Genomic DNA, 20,507 nt, shown 5'->3' with positions numbered 1-20,507 from the left:
CGCGCATTTCACATGTTAGCTCAGGTTTATGATTTGCCACGTGTTTTCGCGATTGTCAAGATTGTCAAGTTAGTGTGTAATGTCAATGTCAATAGAGTTATGTAGTTAAAGAACGTCAGAAACTTTAAAACCATCAATTCACACTCGCACACTATTTACAATGGTAGAAAATGGGTTAAACGGATTATAATCACCAGACACATAGTTTGTTTTTCGTTCGTTTACATTCAAAGTGTCAACTAGAATAATTTATTAAATAAACAACCAGCATTTCAAACTTATAATACAGAGGTTCACAAATTTACACCATCTAGCTTCACGTATTGTCATTGATTCGATTTGTACAGCGCTACTTAACGATTATCTAAATTACAATTGTCTTTACCTAAGCGTCTATGAATAATTACAAATAAATACAAAATGTAATTTTTGTTTGATCGAAAAACCACTATTTTCAGATTGGGGAAAATCAATTTTGGGGTCAAAATTTGATATGGCATCAAATTCAGCTCAGGCCGAGCCCAAGATAGGCTATAAATTATGGGTACAAATAGAGACTAAGTAAAACGATGATGCATTTGTTGTTCCTTTTAAAAATATACACTAATCAGTATTTGAGTCCGATGGGGGGAAAGCAGTTTTTGGAAGCCTAGTAATTTGTCATGACTTAGAAGTATCTTAGATTTCTGTAAATGGAGTGAAACGTATCTGCGAAAAAGATAAATGGGGAACAAATAATTTAGCGAAAAGTATTTCTATGAAATAGCAATACTGAAAACTAGTAGTTAGATATTTCGCATTCGTTGGACTATCTATCGATTATAGTTGGAGGTTAGCGAAATTGTTTAACGCGTTACACACACAAACCAAATGTTTTTTTGTTTTGTTATTCACGCACATTATCATCGCACTATAATATCATGCCTAGGGGATGGTAAAAATGCTCCAGCTCGACCAGGCCCGTGGGGATTGACGTTCTTAAAAGTACACTATAAACAATTGCGAGACAAAATATACATTAGGTGTGTTTCAGGATTATTCACATTTCAGGCAATCAGGGAAGGAATTTCGAGTCTTACCAACTAGATTTAGTACCAACCATCGTTATCATGCAAGCTTGACCACTAGTAGACACGAACGACAGTGTTGCCATCTTTTCAAACACAATGTGCATAGGTCGTTCCAGTCTCCATCATATTTACAAACATTCCACGCGAGCATGCATAATTGTTATTCATTTTTTGCCTCCACTGCCAACTCGTCATCGCCGCAGTAGTTCATGACCAATGTATTAATTTTCAATTCAGACTCCATGCAATTATTTAACGATTGTTGCTAGTTTTTCCAGCTCGTTTAGGTTATGATCTCTCTCACCGCCGCCGTCGTCTGAGCCCGACACCGAGCAAGACTCTTTCCCACGTGGGGCGCTGGAGCGTTCAGACGTTTTGTTAATTGGAATCGTTGCTTTCTGCTTTGGTTTTTTTTTTCGTTCACCGTGCCGAATAAGAGTGGAAAGAACAAAAAATCTTACATGCAGCGTGCATTTTGTTAGATACATTTTCATATTATTCGGTCAGGGGTGTTAGAATTATTGGAAACAGTAAATGAAAGCAGTGTGGTAGTAGAAGTAATAAGCCACGACATATGATGGAGTAATACTTTCATACTGTCGTGGAACCCACTACAGGAACATTTGTTTAAGTTGAATAGGGATATAAGCAGTTGCAAATAGTTTTAGAAGGCGTAGGAAAGTAGGTACACAAGAGCAATTTGATCATTTCTATGTACAAAGCGGTTAGGCAGCCTTACTTTGTGGCGCATTTGGTGGTACAAATCCGTAACCGGAAGCGCCAACGACGACTCCGCTGGACTCCATTGGACCATCGGTTGGTGGTGGTGGGAACACGACTGGGCCTGTTGATAAAGATGAAAATAGTTTGATTAGGGAGTCGATGCCGGTTATGGACCCTTTGCGTATTATGGACCCCCTACAGAAAAACATAAAATCAACACTCAAAACAACTTTATTCCTATGAAAATCCACCGGGGGAACTTCGATTACATTGTTAGTCAGCAGTTTCAGGCAAAATATTTGGTTTGAGACGCATAAATACAAATATTTGAACAGTTTTGTAAATGAAACCACACAAAAGGGTCCATAATACGCATTTCCAGGTGGGTCCATAATAGGCTCGTCGGCAGCGAGCCGGATTACATGGGAATCAAATGGAGGGTCCATAATACGCAACGTCAAATTTGTAAACAATCCTATTATGGACCCCGGGAGGGTCCATAATAGGCATTCGGACAACAGTTTTTCAAATGCATATTTCGCTGGAAAAATCGAATGATTTTTTATGTTTCATAGACGTACTATGAAGTAAAGACATTGAATTTGTTGTTAGACTCCACAAAACGTATATGCGTCTGAGATATCATTGCGGAAAAGCGTCTAGAATGAATTTCAGCTACTAAGGGGTCCATTACTAGCATTGAAACCCTAGGCTGTTTGAAAAAGGGACGAATTCAATTTTTTGGGGTCTCTACCGTAGTGTGCTGATTTCGGGCGCCACGGAGAACATGAAAATGATGAAAATAAGCAAATTTCATTCATATGGCACATGAATTCACGTTATTTTACTAAACTATGATTTGATTTGTATGGGAATTGAGGGTAAAATGAACACCCCAACCCCAATCAATTTTGCATGTTTTTTGGTAATGAATGTGTCGAAAATGTTACGAAAGATTCTTCCTAAATTGGTCGGAATTGAAGAAGAATGTTTATGCAATGAAACAAATTGAAATATTGTGATGGAAATAGAATGTTATCAACATTATTGCTATATCGAAAATTTCTTTTCACTACAAAACAAAGGTGCCACCGTATATGGGATTTAACATTGTGACAGCATTGCTTTTCTGTCAAACACACAAGGCTACGGTGGCGCTATCCATGCTTTCCATAGCGGCCGTTTTGGTTATTTTAATGATCTATGCCTTTAAAATACCAAAACCTTACTTCCCGTGATATCCTCTCATAGAAATATGAAAGTATCTGCAATTATTCTATCTGGGCATCCAACTCATCCCATTCAATTCAATTAAATCCATTAAATCTGCCACAACGAATTAGTCAGGGCAGCATTCGCCTGTTGAAGAATGCATGAATATTGAACAAGAGCCAGATATAAGTCCCAAATGTCTGTCTAAGGTAACGAACCACAAGGTGGGCCTTGATGACTTGAAAACTGATTCAGCAAATAATTTTCCTTCTTTCAGTTATTCTTCTAGCAAATATCTCTTTCTTCGCCTTCTTTACCATATAAATTTTGGTTTATGGTGAATATATCTTAAAGCGTTGATTTTTTATGAATACTTTGTATGAAACACTTTCAGTACATTCAATTTTTTACATTTTTGCTGAAGGCACCAAAGAGTTATCTCGATTATTTCTCAAGTCATGGACAATTTTCGTTTGAAAACATATTATTTTCAAAATGTTGTCAATCTTTTCAAACAAAAAACGTCCTCACAGTTTTTTCGCCATAAACAGAGAAAGAGATAATCTTTCTAATGGCGACAAACGATTGAAAATCCGTTTGTGCCTTTCGGAGATATCGGAATTTGGAAACAACCATTTTCTCGAAGAAAATTTTCAATAACTCTGTAATCATAAGAGATAGAACAGCTCAAAATTTGGTATTGTAGTGAGTATGCAAAAACAAATCGCGATAAAATGTGCCAATTATGTTGACTTTCAGACCATAGCCAAAAGTGGTGAAAAGACACCATAGGCGTAGCCAGAGGGGAGCAGGTGGGGGCTATTGCCTTCCCCTGGCCGACGGAAAAAAAACATTAAAAAATTGATGCAAACGTTCTTTTTCGTATATTTTCAAAGATTATTTTCATATTTATACATCATTGCATCACGACAAACTTTATGGATAGTTCTTTAAGTCTATGTGAAAATCAGACTTCTGCCCAAGAATTTTCTAGAAATCAATCACAGATTGTAGCGTTACAACACTCCACCATAGCGGTTGAGTTTGTGGAAGAAGTTTAGGAGTCTACCAAAGATCGTACGAGAAATCATACAAATATTTTATCAACAGTCCGCAACATATCTTGAGAGGAATATGCCAAAAAAAAATTATGGAACTCGAAAGATTCATGCCAAACATCTGCAAAGTCGCCATAAAACGAATTAGTCCAGGAATTTTTCTACGAATACATCAAAGAATTTGATATGAACCCCTGAGATTTCTCTAGATGTTTTTTTTTTTCGTTCCTTAAGGAGTTTTTGGAACAACCACTACAGAATTTATATCTCAAAATCATTCCTTGGAATATTTTCAATATCTTCAAACAGTACCTCAAGGTATATTTTTGATTGCATTTTTGGATATCTAGCTTAGCTTAGCTTAGCTTAGACTGACTACACATATCAATGGTTGCTATTCCGTGATTGACCGAAGTCAGTGAAAATGCACAAATAATCAACTAGAAGTTCGGCTGGAATTGGCCATAATCTTCTTCAGTGTGCATAATTCAGTGCCTCTATTTATACATGGTCAAAAACGGCGCCGGCCACGTCCTTGCAGTCAGGTGGGATTGGAGGAAGGAATTTTAATGTGTAACCTTTGCTATTTGGAGACCGTGTTTGCCTCTGCATCTCCACAAAGGTTACTGGGAGGAATGTTTGTTAATGGGGAGGATCGTTGGATCACAGGATTTACTTTGATAAGCGATTAGACCATGATAAATAATTTGACGCGAGCAAAGGATCAAACACAACTACCTGCTTCGCGATCTGCGACACTAATTAATCATGCCACGCGAGCGACGCGCAACACGATTGATCCTGCTCATATCACCCGCCTCCGCAGGAGCAAGTGACGCGAGTGTGGTAATGGATTCATAACTGTATATAATATTGGCAGTTTATTGATGTATAAAAGCTATAACCAAGGAACATTTAAAATTTGATCTTAAATTAATGATATCAATAATCACCATTTGAAAAATAGGACCTTTTCAATAGTTACGCTCTTGGCTGCGTTCGGTTGGGCATCACGCTAGATAAAGGCTTCAGCGGGAGAGTCGTTTAAATCTGTGTAGACATTGGGTTGGAAGAAACCGTCTCTCTCACTCTGTGAAGAACAAAACGAGAGAGTGTGTGCGCGAGAAACACAGAGCCGATCGAAAGCCTGACAATGCATCGATCACCGGAAAAAAATTGAGTCAGTCAATCGGTTATAGTTAAGAGCAACGGACGTGTTGCGACGGTCCGGTAGAGGATGCTTAACATCCTCTACAGGATACGACATGGTGCAGTCGGTAGCTGAACCAGAGTCAATTATTTGATTTTAAAAAAACAGATATAGATGGAGTGAAAATAGTTGTGGCTAAAAACATGATCGAGGTGGACATAATGGCAAAAAAATATATGTGGCTATGAAAAAAAAAGAAAGAGGAAAACAGACATAATAAAAAGCCAAAAAAAAAATAAATGTGGCTAGAGGAAAAATAATGAGGAAAACGATCATGTTCTAGCTAAAAAATAAATGTGGCTAAAAAAAAAAAAGAGAAAAGATCAAAACGGACATGATATGTACTAAAAAGCCAAAAAATAGATGTGGCTGAAAATGGAAGAAAACGGAAATGATATGATGCCAAAAAAATAGATGTGGCCAAAAATAAAAGAATGAGTAAAATAGACAATATGAAGCCAAAAAAAAAGAACAGACTGAACAAAAATAATTGGAAAACGGAGCTACTGGTGAGCTTAATCAATGATGAGATTTGAACAAATTGCAATAGAAAAGTTGAGAGATAAGAGAAAAATATGTAAGAATAAAGATTATTTAATTATCCAAAACAAATATGTAGAGCTGAAAAACATGGAAAATAAATTTTTAGGTAAGAGTGAATAGTAGTGAAAAATACGATTCTTCGGAACTTTTACTTACCAGAAAAGAAGCTTAAAACAAGAATCGATCAAGAAAAATAATTCAAAATTAAACACAATATGCAAACACAAATATAATGATGAATAACAATATAACAATTTCTCTGAAGTTTTCTATTGATAATTGAATAAATTGAGCTTTAAAACATTCAACAGAAAATCTTCTGCGTAGTGTATCAATATTTCGAACACACTTGTGTTGAAAAGTGCTATGAAATAATAGAATTATTTTTATAAAAAAATCTCTATTGAATCTGGATTTGATTCTGGGTTTGAACATGGATTGTATTTGAATTGGATTTTAATTGGTTAAGGATTGGATTTAATATGGAATGGATTGAAATTGAATTGGAGTTGGTTTGTATATGGATTAGGTTTGACATGAATTGGATTTGAATTGAATCTAATTAAATTTGGAATGAATTTGAATTGAATTGGATTTGGGTTGAATTTGGATTTGGATTGTGTTGGAGTTTGATTGAATTAAGATGGAGTTTGTATAGGATGATTTCGATTGGATTAGATTGGCTTTGAATAAGATTTGGGTTGAATTAGATTTGGATTTTAATTGAATTTTAATTTGGGTTGGATTAGATTCGGATTGGATTTCGATTAGATTTAAATTGGATTGAATTTGAATTGTATTGAATTTGAATTGGATTGGAATGAATTTGGATTGGATTTGAATTAGATTTGAATTGGATTAGATTCGGATTGAATTTGAATTAAATTTCGAATAGATTTGAATTGGAGTGAATTGGATTTGGATTGGATTTTATTTACCTTTGGATTGGATTTGAATTATATTTAAATTGGATTAGATTCGGATTGGATTTGTATTGGATTTCGTTTAGATTTGAATTGGAGTGGATTGAATTTGGATAGGATTTGGATTGAATTTGGACTTGATTTGTGTTGAAGTTGGATAAGTGTTTGATTGAATTAAGATGGAGCTTGTATTGAATTTCGATTGTATTTGAAATTAGACTTTGATTGGATAGGGATTATACTTAAATTGGATTTTGTTTGGATATGGATTAGGTGTGATGTGGATTGGATTTGAATCGGATTCAATTAAATTTGGATGAGAGATATTAATGTTTCAAAACAATAATGGAATTTTGATTGGTTTAGGATTGAATTGAATTTGGATTTGATAAGAATTGGGTTTTATTTGAATTGGATTTTGGTTGGAACTGAATTATATTTAGATTGAATTTATGCCGAATTTGGATTGGATTTTAATTACCTTTGGATCGGATTAGATTCGGATTAGATTCAGATTAGATTTGAATTGGATTTCGATTAGATTTGAATTGGAGTGAATTGAATTTGGATTGGATTTCGGTTAGATTTGAATTGGATTGGATTGAATTTGAATTGGATTGGATTGATTTTGGACTTTATTTGTGTTGTAGTTGGATAAGAAGTTGATTGAACTAGGATGGGGTTTGTATTAGATTTCGATTGGATTATATTGGATTTGAAATTAGACTTAGATTGGATAGGGATTCGGTTTGATATGGATTGGATTTGAATTGGATTCAATGAAATTAGGATGAGAGTTATTAATGTTTCAAAACAGTAATGGAATTTGGATTTGATTTCGATTAGATTTGAATTGGATTGGATTGAATTTGGATTTGGTTTGTGTTGGAGTTGGATAAAAGTTTGATTGAGTTAGGATGGGGTTTGTATTGGATTTCGATTGGATTAGATTTGATTTGAAATTAGACTTTGATTAGATAAGGATAGTATTACAATTGGATTTGGTTTGAATATGGATAAGGTTTGACATGGATTGAATTTGAATTGGATACAATTTATTTTGAATGAGAGTTATTGATGTTTAAAAACAATAATGGAATTTGGATTGGTTTTGGATAGGATTGGATTGAATTGAATTTGTATTTGATTAGAGTTGGATTTTAGTTGGAGCTGAATTATATTTAGATTAAATTTATGTCCAATTTGGATTGGATTTTGATTACCTTTGAATTGGATTTAGATAATATTTGTGCTGGATTGTATTTGAATTGTATTTGATTTGGATATGGGTTTGGTTTTATGTGGATTGGATTTTAATTTAATCGGGATTGTATTGGATTTGGATTGGATTTCATTAGATTTGGTTGGAACTGCAGTATGGATATCCACGGATATTTAGATTAGAATTTATGTCGAATTTTAACAGGATTTGGATTGGATTGGACTTGGATTATGATTCAATTTGGATTGAATTAAAATAAATTTGGATAGGAGTTATTACTGTTCAAAAAAAAATAAAAATATGATAATGAAATTTAGATTGGATTGGGATTGGATTTTGATTTTATTTGTGTTGAAGTTGGATAATAGTTAAATTGAATTAAGATGCGGTTTGTATTGGATTTCGATTGGATGTGAAATCTGAATTTGATTGGATTTGGATTATATTTGAATTTGATTCAGTTAAATTTAGATGAAAGTTGTTAATGTCTCAAAAAAAAAAAAGTTATGGAATTTGAATTGGATTTGGATTGGAATATAATTGGATTTTAATTTGAATTGGATTTTGATTGGAGCTGATTCAGATTAGATTTGGATTGGATTAGAACTGGATTGGATCAGAATTGGATTTTGGTTGGGACTGGTTTGTATTTAGATTGATTTTATATAGGATTTCAATAACCTTTGGATTGGATTTGGATTGGATTTGGATTGGATTTGGATCGGATATGGATTGGATTTGGATTAAATTTGGATTGGATTTGAATTGGATTTGAATTGGATTTGGATTGGATTTGGATTGGATTTGGATTGGATTTGGATTGGATTTGGATTGGATTGGATTGGATTGGATGATTTGGATTGGATTTGGATTGGATTTGGATTGGATTTGGATTGGATTTGGATTGGATTTGGATTGGATTTGGATTGGATTTGGATTGGATTTGGATTGGATTTGGATTGGATTTGGATTGGATTTGGATTGGATTTGGATTGGATTTGGATTGGATTTGGATTGGATTTGATTGGATTTGGATTGGATTTGGATTTGGATTTGGATTGGATTTGGATTGGATTTGGATTGGATTGGATTGGGATTTGGATTGGGATTTGGATTGGGATTTGGATTGGGATTTGGATTGGATTTGGATTGGATTTGGATTGGATTTGGATTTGGATTGGATTTGGATTGGATTGGATTATTGGATTTGCATTGGATTTGGATTGGATTTGGATTGGATTTGGATTGGATTTGGATTGGATTTGGATAGGATTTGGATTGGGATTGGATTAGATTTGGATTGGAATTTGGATTTTGGTTGTGACTGGATTGTATTTAAATTTGAATTTATATAGGATTTTCAATACCTTTGGATTGGATTTGAATTTGGATTGGATTTGGATTGGATTTGGATTGGATTTGGATTGGATTTGGATTGGATTGGATTGGATTTGGATTGGATTTGGATTGGATTTGGATTGGATTTGGATTGGATTTGGATTGGATTTGGATTGGATTTGGATTGGATTTGGATTGGATTTGGATTGGATTTGGATTGGATTTGGATGATTGGATGGATTTGGATTGGATTTGATTGGATTTGGATTGGATTTGGATTGGATTTGGATTGGATTTGGATTGGATTTGGATTGGATTTGGATTGGATTTGGATTGGATTTGGATTGGATTTGGATTGGATTTTGGATTGGATTTGGATTGGATTTGGATTGGATTTGGATTGGATTTGGATTGGATTTGGATTGGATTTGGATTGGATTTGGATTGGATTTGGATTGGATTTGGATTGGATTTGGATTGGATTTGGATTGGATTTGGATTGGATTTGGATTGGATTTGGATTGGATTTGGATTGGATTTGGATTGGATTTGGATTGGATTTGGATTGGATTTGGATTGGATTTGGATTGGATTTGGATTGTTGGATTGGATTGGATTGGATTTGGATTGGATTTGGATTGGATTTGGATTGGATTTGGATGGATTTGGATTGGATTTGGATTGGATTTGATTGGATTTGGATTGGTTGGATTTGGATTTGGCGATTTGGATTGGATTGGATTGGATTTGGATTGGATTTGGATTGGATTGGATTGGATTTGGATTGGATTTGGATTGGATTTGGAATTGGATTTGGATTGGATTTGGATTGGATTTGGATTGGATTTGGATTGGATTTGGGATTGGATATGGATTGGATTTGAATTGGATTTGGATTGGATTTGGATAAGATTTGGATTGGATTTGGATTGGATTTGGATTGGATTTGGAATTGGATATGGATTGGATTTGGATTGGATATGGATTGGATTTGGATTGATTTGGATTGGATCTTAAATATCTTTGATCAACGGTCGCTAAAGGGGATTTGAAATAGAGCATGCTTAAGAAACTGTATTGATTGTTTACTAAGAAATAAAGGGAAATTCAGTAAGTGAAGAGCATACTTAGGTTAAAGAAAAGGATTATTATTGCATTGAAAACCATTCTATGAAGTCTATAGTTGATATGCATCAATGTCAATATATAGGATCAGAGAAGCAGACAAAAAATATTATAATTTAGAAGTGAACTGTTAAGATAGTTTTGCAAAAAAAAAAATAATAATAATAAACTCTAATTAAAAAGACGAAAAAAATTACGTAATTCGTTTTTTTAAGAGTAGAGGTGAGAGTGATTGTGGTAATGGATTCATAACTGTATATAATATTGGCAGTTTATTGATGTATTAAAGCTATAACCAAGGAACATTTAAAATTTGATCTTAAATTAATGATATCAATAATCACCATTTGAAAAATAGGACCTTTTCAATAGTTACGCTCTTGGCTGCGTTCGGTTGGGCATCACGCTAGATAAAGGCTTCAGCGGGAGAGTCGTTTAAATCTGTGTAGACATTGGGTTGGAAGAAGCCGTCTCTCTCACTCTGTGAAGAACAAAACGAGAGAGTGTGTGCGCGAGAAACACAGAGCCGATCGAAAGCCTGACAATGCATCGATCACCGGAAAAAAATTGAGTCAGTCAATCGGTTATAGTTAAGAGCAACGGACGTGTTGCGACGGTCCGGTAGAGGATGCTTAACATCCTCTACAGGATACGACAGCGAGCAAAGGATCAGACACTACTCTTGATTGCATCTTTGGAATTCTTCCAAAAGTTTCTTCAAAACATAAGAAATTCCTCCATAAATTGCTTCAAGAATTCAAAGAACTATCTGAGAAATTATAAGGATTCCTCCATAAAGTTATTTAAAATCAATTCTTTTTTTCTTTTTCTTCTTTTCTCAAATTTTTTTGCAGATTTTTTCAAACATTCGATTAGGAATTGCAAAATAAACATCTCCAAGTATTGCCTTAGGAAGGGTTTCCCTAAGAAATTGCTCTAGAGATTCTTTGAAGTAATCCTTCATGCTTTACGTCCCAACTGGGACAAAGCCTGCTTCTCAGATAAGTGTTCTTATGAGCACTTCCACAGTTATTAACTGAGAGTTTTCTTTGCCGATTGACCATTTTTGCATGTGTATATCGTTTGGCAGGTACGAAGATACTCTATGCCCTGGGAATCGAGATAATTTCCTTTACGAAAAGATCCTCGACCAGTGGGATTCGAACCCACGACCCTCAGCATGGTCATGCTGAATAGCTGCGCGTTTACCGCTACGGCTATCTGGGCCCCATTATTTGAAGTAATTTGCCTTAAAAAGTATTTTGATACTATTCTAAAACTTACCCATAAACATCTTTTAAGCTTCTTCAAAAAAGTTTCAAAAATCATCTAATGCTAACTTCAGGTTTAACTATATTTATCCATATATTCCTTTAGGAACACAAAAAAAATTAACTGCTGCACTCAGAGAAAAAAATCATGGAGTGAAGAGTCAAGGAGTGAAGAGAAGGAATTATTTAAGAAACTCTTGGATGTATTTTCGAGAATTTAGTTAGAAATTTAATTCTGTAGAAATTGTTTCAGAATATACGTAAAGGGATTCCCAGGAGAGTGTCTGTGGAATTTAAAGTTGCTACTTTGGAGGTTCTTCTTGAAAAATCCGTGTGGAGATTCTCACATGAATCCTTGCACAAATGCTCGTGATCTGAAAGAAATTCTCAGAGTCTTGATGAAACTGTTAATGTGAATTTTAATAGAATCCTATTAGATTTGTTGCTACTCCGTGATTGACCAGAACAATCGAAGTTGCACAGAGATTTAATGAATGTGCCGATTTGTGCAGCTCAAATTTTCAATAACAGCGCCGGCCACGTACTTACGGTCATCGGGGAAGGGAAGGAATGTTAGTTCGACAACCGTTGTTACTAGAGACCGAGATCAGGGACAAAAAAATGCTCACTATTCTCAATTCACTGACATTTATGCCACCATCAAAGTAACCGCACCACCACCAATATGATTGTACCAATGAAGATGGCACAAAAGTAGATGGGCAAAACAAACAACGATGCCCTTATGCCGTTGGTGTTTTTGATTATCAGAAGCAGAAGAGTATCAATTTTAAAAAATTGATTATCAATGAGGTTCATAATTATTAAAAAATATGCTACTATACAGGTAATGAACGATCCGATGCACGGAATCGATTATATTGACGCGTCTTTAGTGTACAACGTGCAAAAATTACAACTTCCCGAAGCGGAATGTAAAAAAAGTCAAGCTGGTTAGAATGAATATCATTTTTTGTTTCCGATTATCACAAAGCGGTTGAGTAGCAGCAGGTTAAAAGCAAACTGACAATCTTGCGCAAGCGCTTTGCCAATCTTTATTGTGTTGTCAAGGTGAGGATAAAACAAATAAAAATCAACGAAGATTCTACCCAGCAAGTATCAATGTAGGCGAGGGTAGATTGAGTATTCTCGTCCCTGACCGAGATCACCTCTGCATCTCCACAGTTGTCATGGAAAGGATATTGAGTTACTGGGAAAAGGTAGAGATCTGGGAGTCACCAATACTTGGTGATGCGATCCATGATATAATCACGCCTAACCGGGTTCGCAAAATAAATCGATTATCGCATTGTACGCCGAACAAGTGTTTGTCACTCGCCCACGCAAGAGCAAATGACGCGATCAATAGATCAAACACTACTAACGATCCGCGGTGCTATTTCATTTTACTGATCGAACGACGCGCAACAAGTTTGATCCTGCCCTCAGCGCCCGCCCCCGCAGGGACAAGCGTCAAGGTCGAAGGATCAAACACTACTCTAAAGACAAATTTTGATGATATCTCAAGAAAAAGAGGTTTGGTGAAATGTAAAATATTTCCTTGCTAAAAATGTTGAATTGATTCCAGAAAATACGTGGACAGTATTCTTGAACCAACCCTTAGAGAAATTCCGAATTTAATTTCTGGAAGAATTCAAGTGGAAATACTTCAAAAAATGTATTGAGGCAAAGCAAATTGTCCAAAGGGTAAACTAAGAGCAAATCTTGGAGAAATTTCTAAGGGAATCCATAGACATTTTTCTGTGGGATTTTCTGTTGACTTCTTTCTAAGAATACTTACTAGAGAAAGAGAGAAGCCTGAAAAAAAACGCGAGTTTTCCTGGAAGAAATGCCGGTAGAATCAATCTTAGGGAGATCTTGGAGAAACTGTATGAAATCTTCATATTCCGTTTTAATAAATGTCCATAGGAACTCTACCACTCGAAATTTTGTAGCATTTTTTAATCTGGATTTTTCCAAGACCTTGAATGGTCAACAAACTGAACCAAGACGTGTACAGGATTTCACATGGTTCGCTTTGAAAACTAAGGGAAGGAAGATGTTCTTCCTAGTTTAACGTTTCGTACAGAACAGGGTGCAGAGATTGTGAAAATTCATGAATAAACTTTTGAAGTTGCTTGCCCTTCTCTGAAGGAAATCCTGGCTACGCCCATGCAAGACTAGGGTGGGGTTTATTTCCCGAAATCTTTCGGAGTCAAAATTTACAAAGTGGAAAATGATCATCGGTCTCAAAATACCATCCTGTGAAAAAATGAGGAAACAGTAAACCGTGTTTTAATTTCGTTTTGCAGATCCTGCCATATAATTTTCATAGCAGGATCGCGTGTGCGTTGAAATTGCCTTCTCCTCACGTTTTAAGATAGATCAAGAATTTAAGAGCTGCATCCATATCCAAGGATTCGAATTTTACTTCACATTTAGGTATTGCAATGCAATCCCCTTGCTTCAACAATCAAATAATTTAAAGTTTTGAGAGCATTGCCAATACTAAGATTTGTTTGAAATGAAATGTTAACATCCAAGATTACTATCGATGCATGTTTTATATGTATTCCAGTCGGTTCGAAAATAATTGAAAGTGGAGCTGATTGGATTGAGAATCGCTTCATGGGATATTTGAAATGTTACAGGGACATGATCAAAATCAAAATTAGCGTGAGTATCTATCTAATAACTCAGCTAAACTGTTCCGGGATCTTACAGTTGAAACTTCTAGTTACTAACTGAAATGCCTAATGGTACGAAAAAAAAATCCTCAAGGACTGTGAACAACTACCGTAAAATTGGCATTTAAAAAGTTCGGGGCCATTTTTTGATAGATCATGATCAGCACCGATAGGCTTAAATACCCCTTGCAAGCAATGCTCATTTACCTCAACGCGGATCATTGCGAATCTCACCGTCTGGTTACGCTGAAGGGATTAATTCTCCATCAATTTGATCGCGCACGCGATCGCCTAACGTCAAAGGTCATTAATTTGCACCCTCAGCAGCGCTTCTGACTCGCTATTGTGAGCTCCCTGCTTTCTGTTTCTACCGGTTCTGAACCGCATTGCCACGCGCCCTAGTGTAAATCTCATGAATACCTAATTGAAAACTAAGCTACGGAGCCCTCCGTTCACAAGTACCTAACAGGCATCCACAACACCATTACCCATTGTTGTGGATTGAGAAATGAAGTGGAACCAAAGCGACATCGGCTCCATTCTCGGAAGCCCCTTTCACTTAACACGTTTTACGGTAGCCGAACTCCTTACAAAAGTAGGACAATACCTCAAAAATTTACCAAAGCAGCTGAAAATTTGTATGTTGGTAACATTTTTGGTGTTATAGTCTGACTGAAGTATTCCGAATTGGTGTAAAATTTACTAATAAAATTGTTATTGAAATACGTTTATCCATGGATCCAACAATTTTTATTAAATACTTTGAATCGGAATGCTTGTCTTCTGAATGGTATGGAGGACGGGCTGTTTAATTTTCTAACATCTAGTACATATATCAGTTATTATTATTTGTGGGCTTCGTGGCCGTGCGGCTGGCTTCGTCAGGCATTTAATCGCATCGTGTCATGGGGTGCGGGTTCGATTCCCGCTTCGGCAATTGAAACTTTTCGTCAGGAATGTTTCATGGCTTCGTAACTGGAACATGCTTGTCCGTTTTCTAGTGTTAAGTTACAGTCTGTGCAGCCATAAATGGCTGAAGACGGTGTCCGTGTCTTTCTTTTTTTACTTAATGCAACTTATTTGAAACCAGGATCAAAACTCAAAAGAAATCCAAAGTTTTGTGTTGATTGTAATGATCGACTGGATGGAGCATGTGGTGGAGTTGCTATCATCCAATTTCCAGTATTTTCATACATGTCACAATTGTATAAAAGAATGTAGAAATGATCTGTTGGAATAGACTCTCAGGTAACAACCGTAGAAATACTCCTCGACCACTATGCTGACTAAGCTGTTCATTCATAGGCGTATAAAATATAAGCTTTTCTTGTCATTTGAAATAAAAGTTTTTGAAACTTTCGGTGTTTCTGTTGAAACACAGCTTGGTAAATACACTTTCATAGCTGTCTATGACATTTCAATGCACTGGGAAATACGTTAATTTGCTTTAATTTTACTTGCGGAAATTGACTCGTAAACTCAACGAGTTTACATTTCTTGCAAACTAAACTAGATATGCTCTCGAAACTTTAACAAATTCCATTGTAGAACCAAGAAGCATTGCAATACTAGAATGTAAAGAAAAATTCGATTTCGTCATTATAGATGATGATCTTAAACTCTTGATCTGTCTCGTCAGGAGTAGGCTATTTCAACGCACTCACGATCCTGCTGCAAAAATTATATGGCAGGATCTGTCAAAATAAATTGAAAACGTTTCTTCTTAATTAAGCATAGCAAGTATAGATTTAATGTACATGTTAATGGTTGCTACTCCATGGTTGATCGGAACTGGTGAGAATTGCATTTCGATCCAAATGAATAAGGGTTGGGACGTTCCACTTCCTCTCGAAGTGCACATTTTTCTAGCTCTCATATTATATATCAATAACGGCGCTGGTCAGTCCTTACAGCCAGTTAGGATGGGGAAGGAATGTTAGTGTGTACTGATTGTTGCTGCTAGAGACCGAGAATACATCTGCGTCCCCAATACCCCAATCACCATGGTAAGTGAGGGAGTGAAAGATCTGGGAATCACCTTTGGTTGGTGATGCGATCCATAAAGAAGGAGGAAATACATGAAAACTTATTGGTAGAAGATTAGATAAAAAACAAGTACGTCAATATTCATAATGTGAAACAATTTGAAGGTTATTTTAAGTGATGAGAAAAAAAAATATGTTAATATTAAAACTACACTACCCGTCATAAATGCGGACTGGCTTGAAAAAGTATTGCAACACTCAGCTGAATATTGAATCACCATGAAAAGTTTAGCATCACCTCAAAACAGGAACATTCGTGATGCTATATCTCGAGATGCTGATGATCTATAATTGTGCGGTTTTCAGGAAAGTTGTTTCGCAGATCAAAGGTATTCGGAAAGCAAACAGTTTGGTTCGCAAATTGGACGCTAGTGAGCATGCAATATTGAACATTTTAAGCATGTTCTATCCTGTGATCCACATGAGATAGAAAGTTCGAGTCTTCGGCCAAATTGTTCAGATGGGCAAAGATATTCGGAAGACAGACAGTTTCGTTCGCAATTTTGCCGCCAGGTGGCACTAGTGAGCATGTAAAATTTAGCATTTTAAGCAAGTTCTATCTTGTGATCTACATGAGGTAGAAATTTCAAGTCTTCGGCAAAGTTGTTCAGAATGTATAGGACATCTGGAAGACAGGTAATTTCATTCAAAATTTTGTCGCTTGATGGCGCATGTGAGTAGATAAATATGAGCATCTATCACATCATCCAGATAAGATAGAAAGTTCGATTTATAAGGTCAAGGACTTCCGAAATACAAACAGTTTGGTTCTAGATTTCGTCACTAGATGGCGGTAATAAACATGTTGAATTGATAATTTTAAGCTAGTTCTGTATTGTGATCCTGATGAAATAGCAAGTTCGAGTATTCTACAAAATTGTTCAGATAGTCAATGGAATCCGGACGTCAGTTTGAAACAGTTTGATTCGTTATTCTCCCGCTTGGTGGCGCTAGTTAGCATATGAAATTGAGCCTCTTGAACTTGAAATTGGAGGGATGATCCCGTGATCTCATGATTCAATAAGATGGAATGTCCAGAATGTTGTGCAGAGAATCTTTGGCATTTGGAAGTGGCAGTGGATCACATCATATTCAAGTGATTCAGGTTTGATCCATTGCATATTTTAGTATTTTAAGTGATTCTGGATTGATTCACATCATATTCAAATGATTCATTTCCAAGTGATCAAATTAGCTCCATATCCAAGTGATTCATATCTGATTCACTCTATATTCAACTATTTTAGGTTTGATTCACTCAATGTTTAAATGATTTCAAATGATTCATGTCTATTTCACTTCATTTTCAAGTGTTTCATGTTTGATTCACTTTATGTTCAAGTGACTCAGGTCTGACTCTCTTCATATTCTAATGATTCAGGACTGATTCACTTCATATTGAAGTGATTAAGAATTAATTCACTTCATATTCCAGTTATTCATGATAGATTCACTCCATATCCAAGTAATTTATGCCGGGTTCACTGCATATTCAAGTGATTAAGGTCTGATTCAATTAATATTCAAGTGATGCAGGTCTGAATTACTTTGTATTCACCTGTTTCAAATGAAATACTTGATATTCAAGTAGTACATGTTCGATTTACCTAAAATTTATTCAGTCATTCGGTATAGTTTTACTGCATTTTCTCAGTTCTTCAGGTATGATTCACTTCATGTTCAACGATTGACTTCATTTTCTAGAGATTCAGGGCTGAATTACTTCATATTTTAGGACATCATTTCTGATTCATCTATGAGTGATTCAGGTCTGATTCATTCATTTACAAGTGATTCATGTTTGAATATGAAGTGTGTTTAAAGTTGGATTTAATTCATTTTTAATTATTCGGATCTGATTTGCTTCATATTTAAGGAATTCAGGACTGATTTACTTCATATACATGTGTTTTAGGTTTAAATTACTTCGTTTTCAAGTAATTAATAATGTTTTAATATTTGTTCAAGTGAAGGTCTGACACTTTTAATTAAAATTTCAAATGATTTAGATTGAAAACTCTTCGAAATCGAGACTGATTCACTATATTAAAATATTTTAGATCTGTTATACTACTTATTTAAGTGATTCAGGACAGATTCACTTAAATATATCCAAGTGATTCGAGTCGGATTCATTTCGTATTCAAGTGCATCAGGACTGATTAACTTTATAGGTCTGAATTACTTCATATTCGAGTAGAGTTGTGTTTGATCTTCCGACCTTGACGCTTGCTCCTGCGGGGGCCGGCGATGAGGGCAGGATCAAACATGTCGCGCGTCGGTCAAGTAAAAGTGAAAAAAAAAAAACCGCGATCGCTTAGTTGTGTTTGATCTTCCGACCTTGACGCTTGCCCCTGCGCGGGCCGGCGATGAGGGCAGGATCAAACATGTTGCGCGTCGATCGAGTAAAGCGAAAAAGTGCCGCTTTCGATTAGTTCTTTATGATCTTCCAACATTGACGCTTGATCCTGGGCAGTGCTCCAAGAAAGCCCGAGTAGTCGTCAGTTGTTTTCCATCACGGGTCGCGCGCCTATTTTCTCTGAGTGCTTTTATATAGCCGAGCAAACGACTGAAGCTGAAAGTGGATTGTTGCTGCTCAATGATGACGGATCAATTGGTGAGCTCATTTCATGCTACTGTTCCTATTCTATAAAATATATATGACTGAACCGTTAATCGTTACAACGGTGAGATGTAAATATGATGTTTCAAAAAAATATGAATGGTTCGTCACTGTGAGTGTCGACATAAACTCTGATTCATAAATTATTTATGTCTAAATTTTTTTTATTCAATACACCTTCTTCTTTTTACCTTTATTTTTGTAATCAAAAATAAAACTTTGAATGGTTCGACACTTCAAGTGTAGACTTCCGAAAGGTTCACTTTATTCAATAAACTTTGAAAGGTTCGTCACCTCAAGTGTCGGCATAATTTTTCTCTACATAGATATTGTTCATATCAAATGAAAATATTATATTTACATATAAGCAAAGATGGTCAAAAAGAAAAAGATGATCGACTCTTTATTTTGCCATATATTTTGCCGGCGACACGCTATTCAAGTAACACTACTGCCATCTGTTGAGTGAAAAGCGCATAAACATTATATTCAACTAAATTTAAATAACCGTGGAAGAAATCAAAACAAACACGCTTATAAACTATTACACGGAAGTGAGTATGGCTTACATAACATCAGGCTCTTCTGGACCAACACAACATTTGCGTAATTTTTACACATACTAAAAATATTCATGTTTTATTTTTTCTTCTTTTTCTCACATTTTATGCCATTTGGAGATGATTGGCAATATCAGAAATCCCCGTTTGAGCGGTGTACCTTTTTTCAAGGGTGTATGTCATAAACGAATACTTTAGCATCTGGTGGTCACTAGGAGAACGTTGCATATTAGTTGGCTTTTGCCTCACCAGAGCGGCGCTATTCATGTCGCCTAGAAAAGACGGGAGTCGGTTATCTTTTTCCTTCTAACCATCTTTGATATAAGCATGTTTATATCTCACAAAAAATTATTTATTATGGTCTAATCGCTTATCAAAGTGAATCCTGTGACCCAACGATCCTTCCCATTAACAAACATCCCTCCCAGTAACCTTTGTGGAGATGCAGAGGCAAACACGGTCTCCAAATAGCAAAGGTTACATACTAACATTCCTTCCCCCAATCCCACCTGACTGCAAGGACGTGGCCGGCGCCGTTATTGACCATGTATAAATAGAGGCACTGAATTATGCACACTGAAGAAGATTATGGCCAATCCCAGCCGAACTTCTAGTTGATTCTTTGTGCATTTTCACTGACTTCGGTCAATCACGGAATAGCAACCATTGATATGTGTAGTCAGTCTAAGCTAAGCTAAGCTAAGCTGAATTACTTCATATTCGAGTAATTCAGGTCTGATTCAATCCGAGTTTAAGAAATTCATTTATGTTCAACTGCATTTTCCAGTCATTCATGTCTTCTGAGCAGTTTAGGACTGATTCACAACAATTTCTTATGATTCAGGTCTGATTCACTTCATGTTCAAATAATTTAAGACTGATTCACTTCATTTTCAA

General features: G+C 35.8%; 1 protein-coding gene across 2 annotated transcripts in view; it reads right to left on the bottom strand.

Annotated features, from left to right (window-relative positions):
* Positions 1 to 205: 205 nt before the first annotated feature.
* Positions 206 to 20,507, bottom strand: part of LOC110679696 — an 87,143-nt gene continuing 66,841 nt past the window's right edge. The window contains exons 3-4 of one of the 2 annotated variants that reach the window (XM_021855285.1): positions 1,810 to 1,914; positions 206 to 989 (exon numbers count right to left, since the gene is read on the bottom strand). In XM_021855285.1, the coding sequence (XP_021710977.1) occupies positions 979 to 989; positions 1,810 to 1,914 (116 nt within the window). In that variant the 3' untranslated portion in view covers positions 206 to 978. The remainder of the gene's footprint in view (positions 990 to 1,809; positions 1,915 to 20,507) is intronic. The other variant, XM_021855281.1, reaches the window with a different exon arrangement.

The sequence above is a fragment of the Aedes aegypti genome, chromosome 1 (genome assembly GCF_002204515.2).
Source record: "Aedes aegypti strain LVP_AGWG chromosome 1, AaegL5.0 Primary Assembly, whole genome shotgun sequence".
Taxonomy (NCBI): Eukaryota; Metazoa; Arthropoda; class Insecta; order Diptera; family Culicidae; genus Aedes; species Aedes aegypti.
The sequence above is the reverse complement of the archived record's forward strand: the minus strand, read 5'-3'. Positions and strand labels throughout refer to the sequence as shown.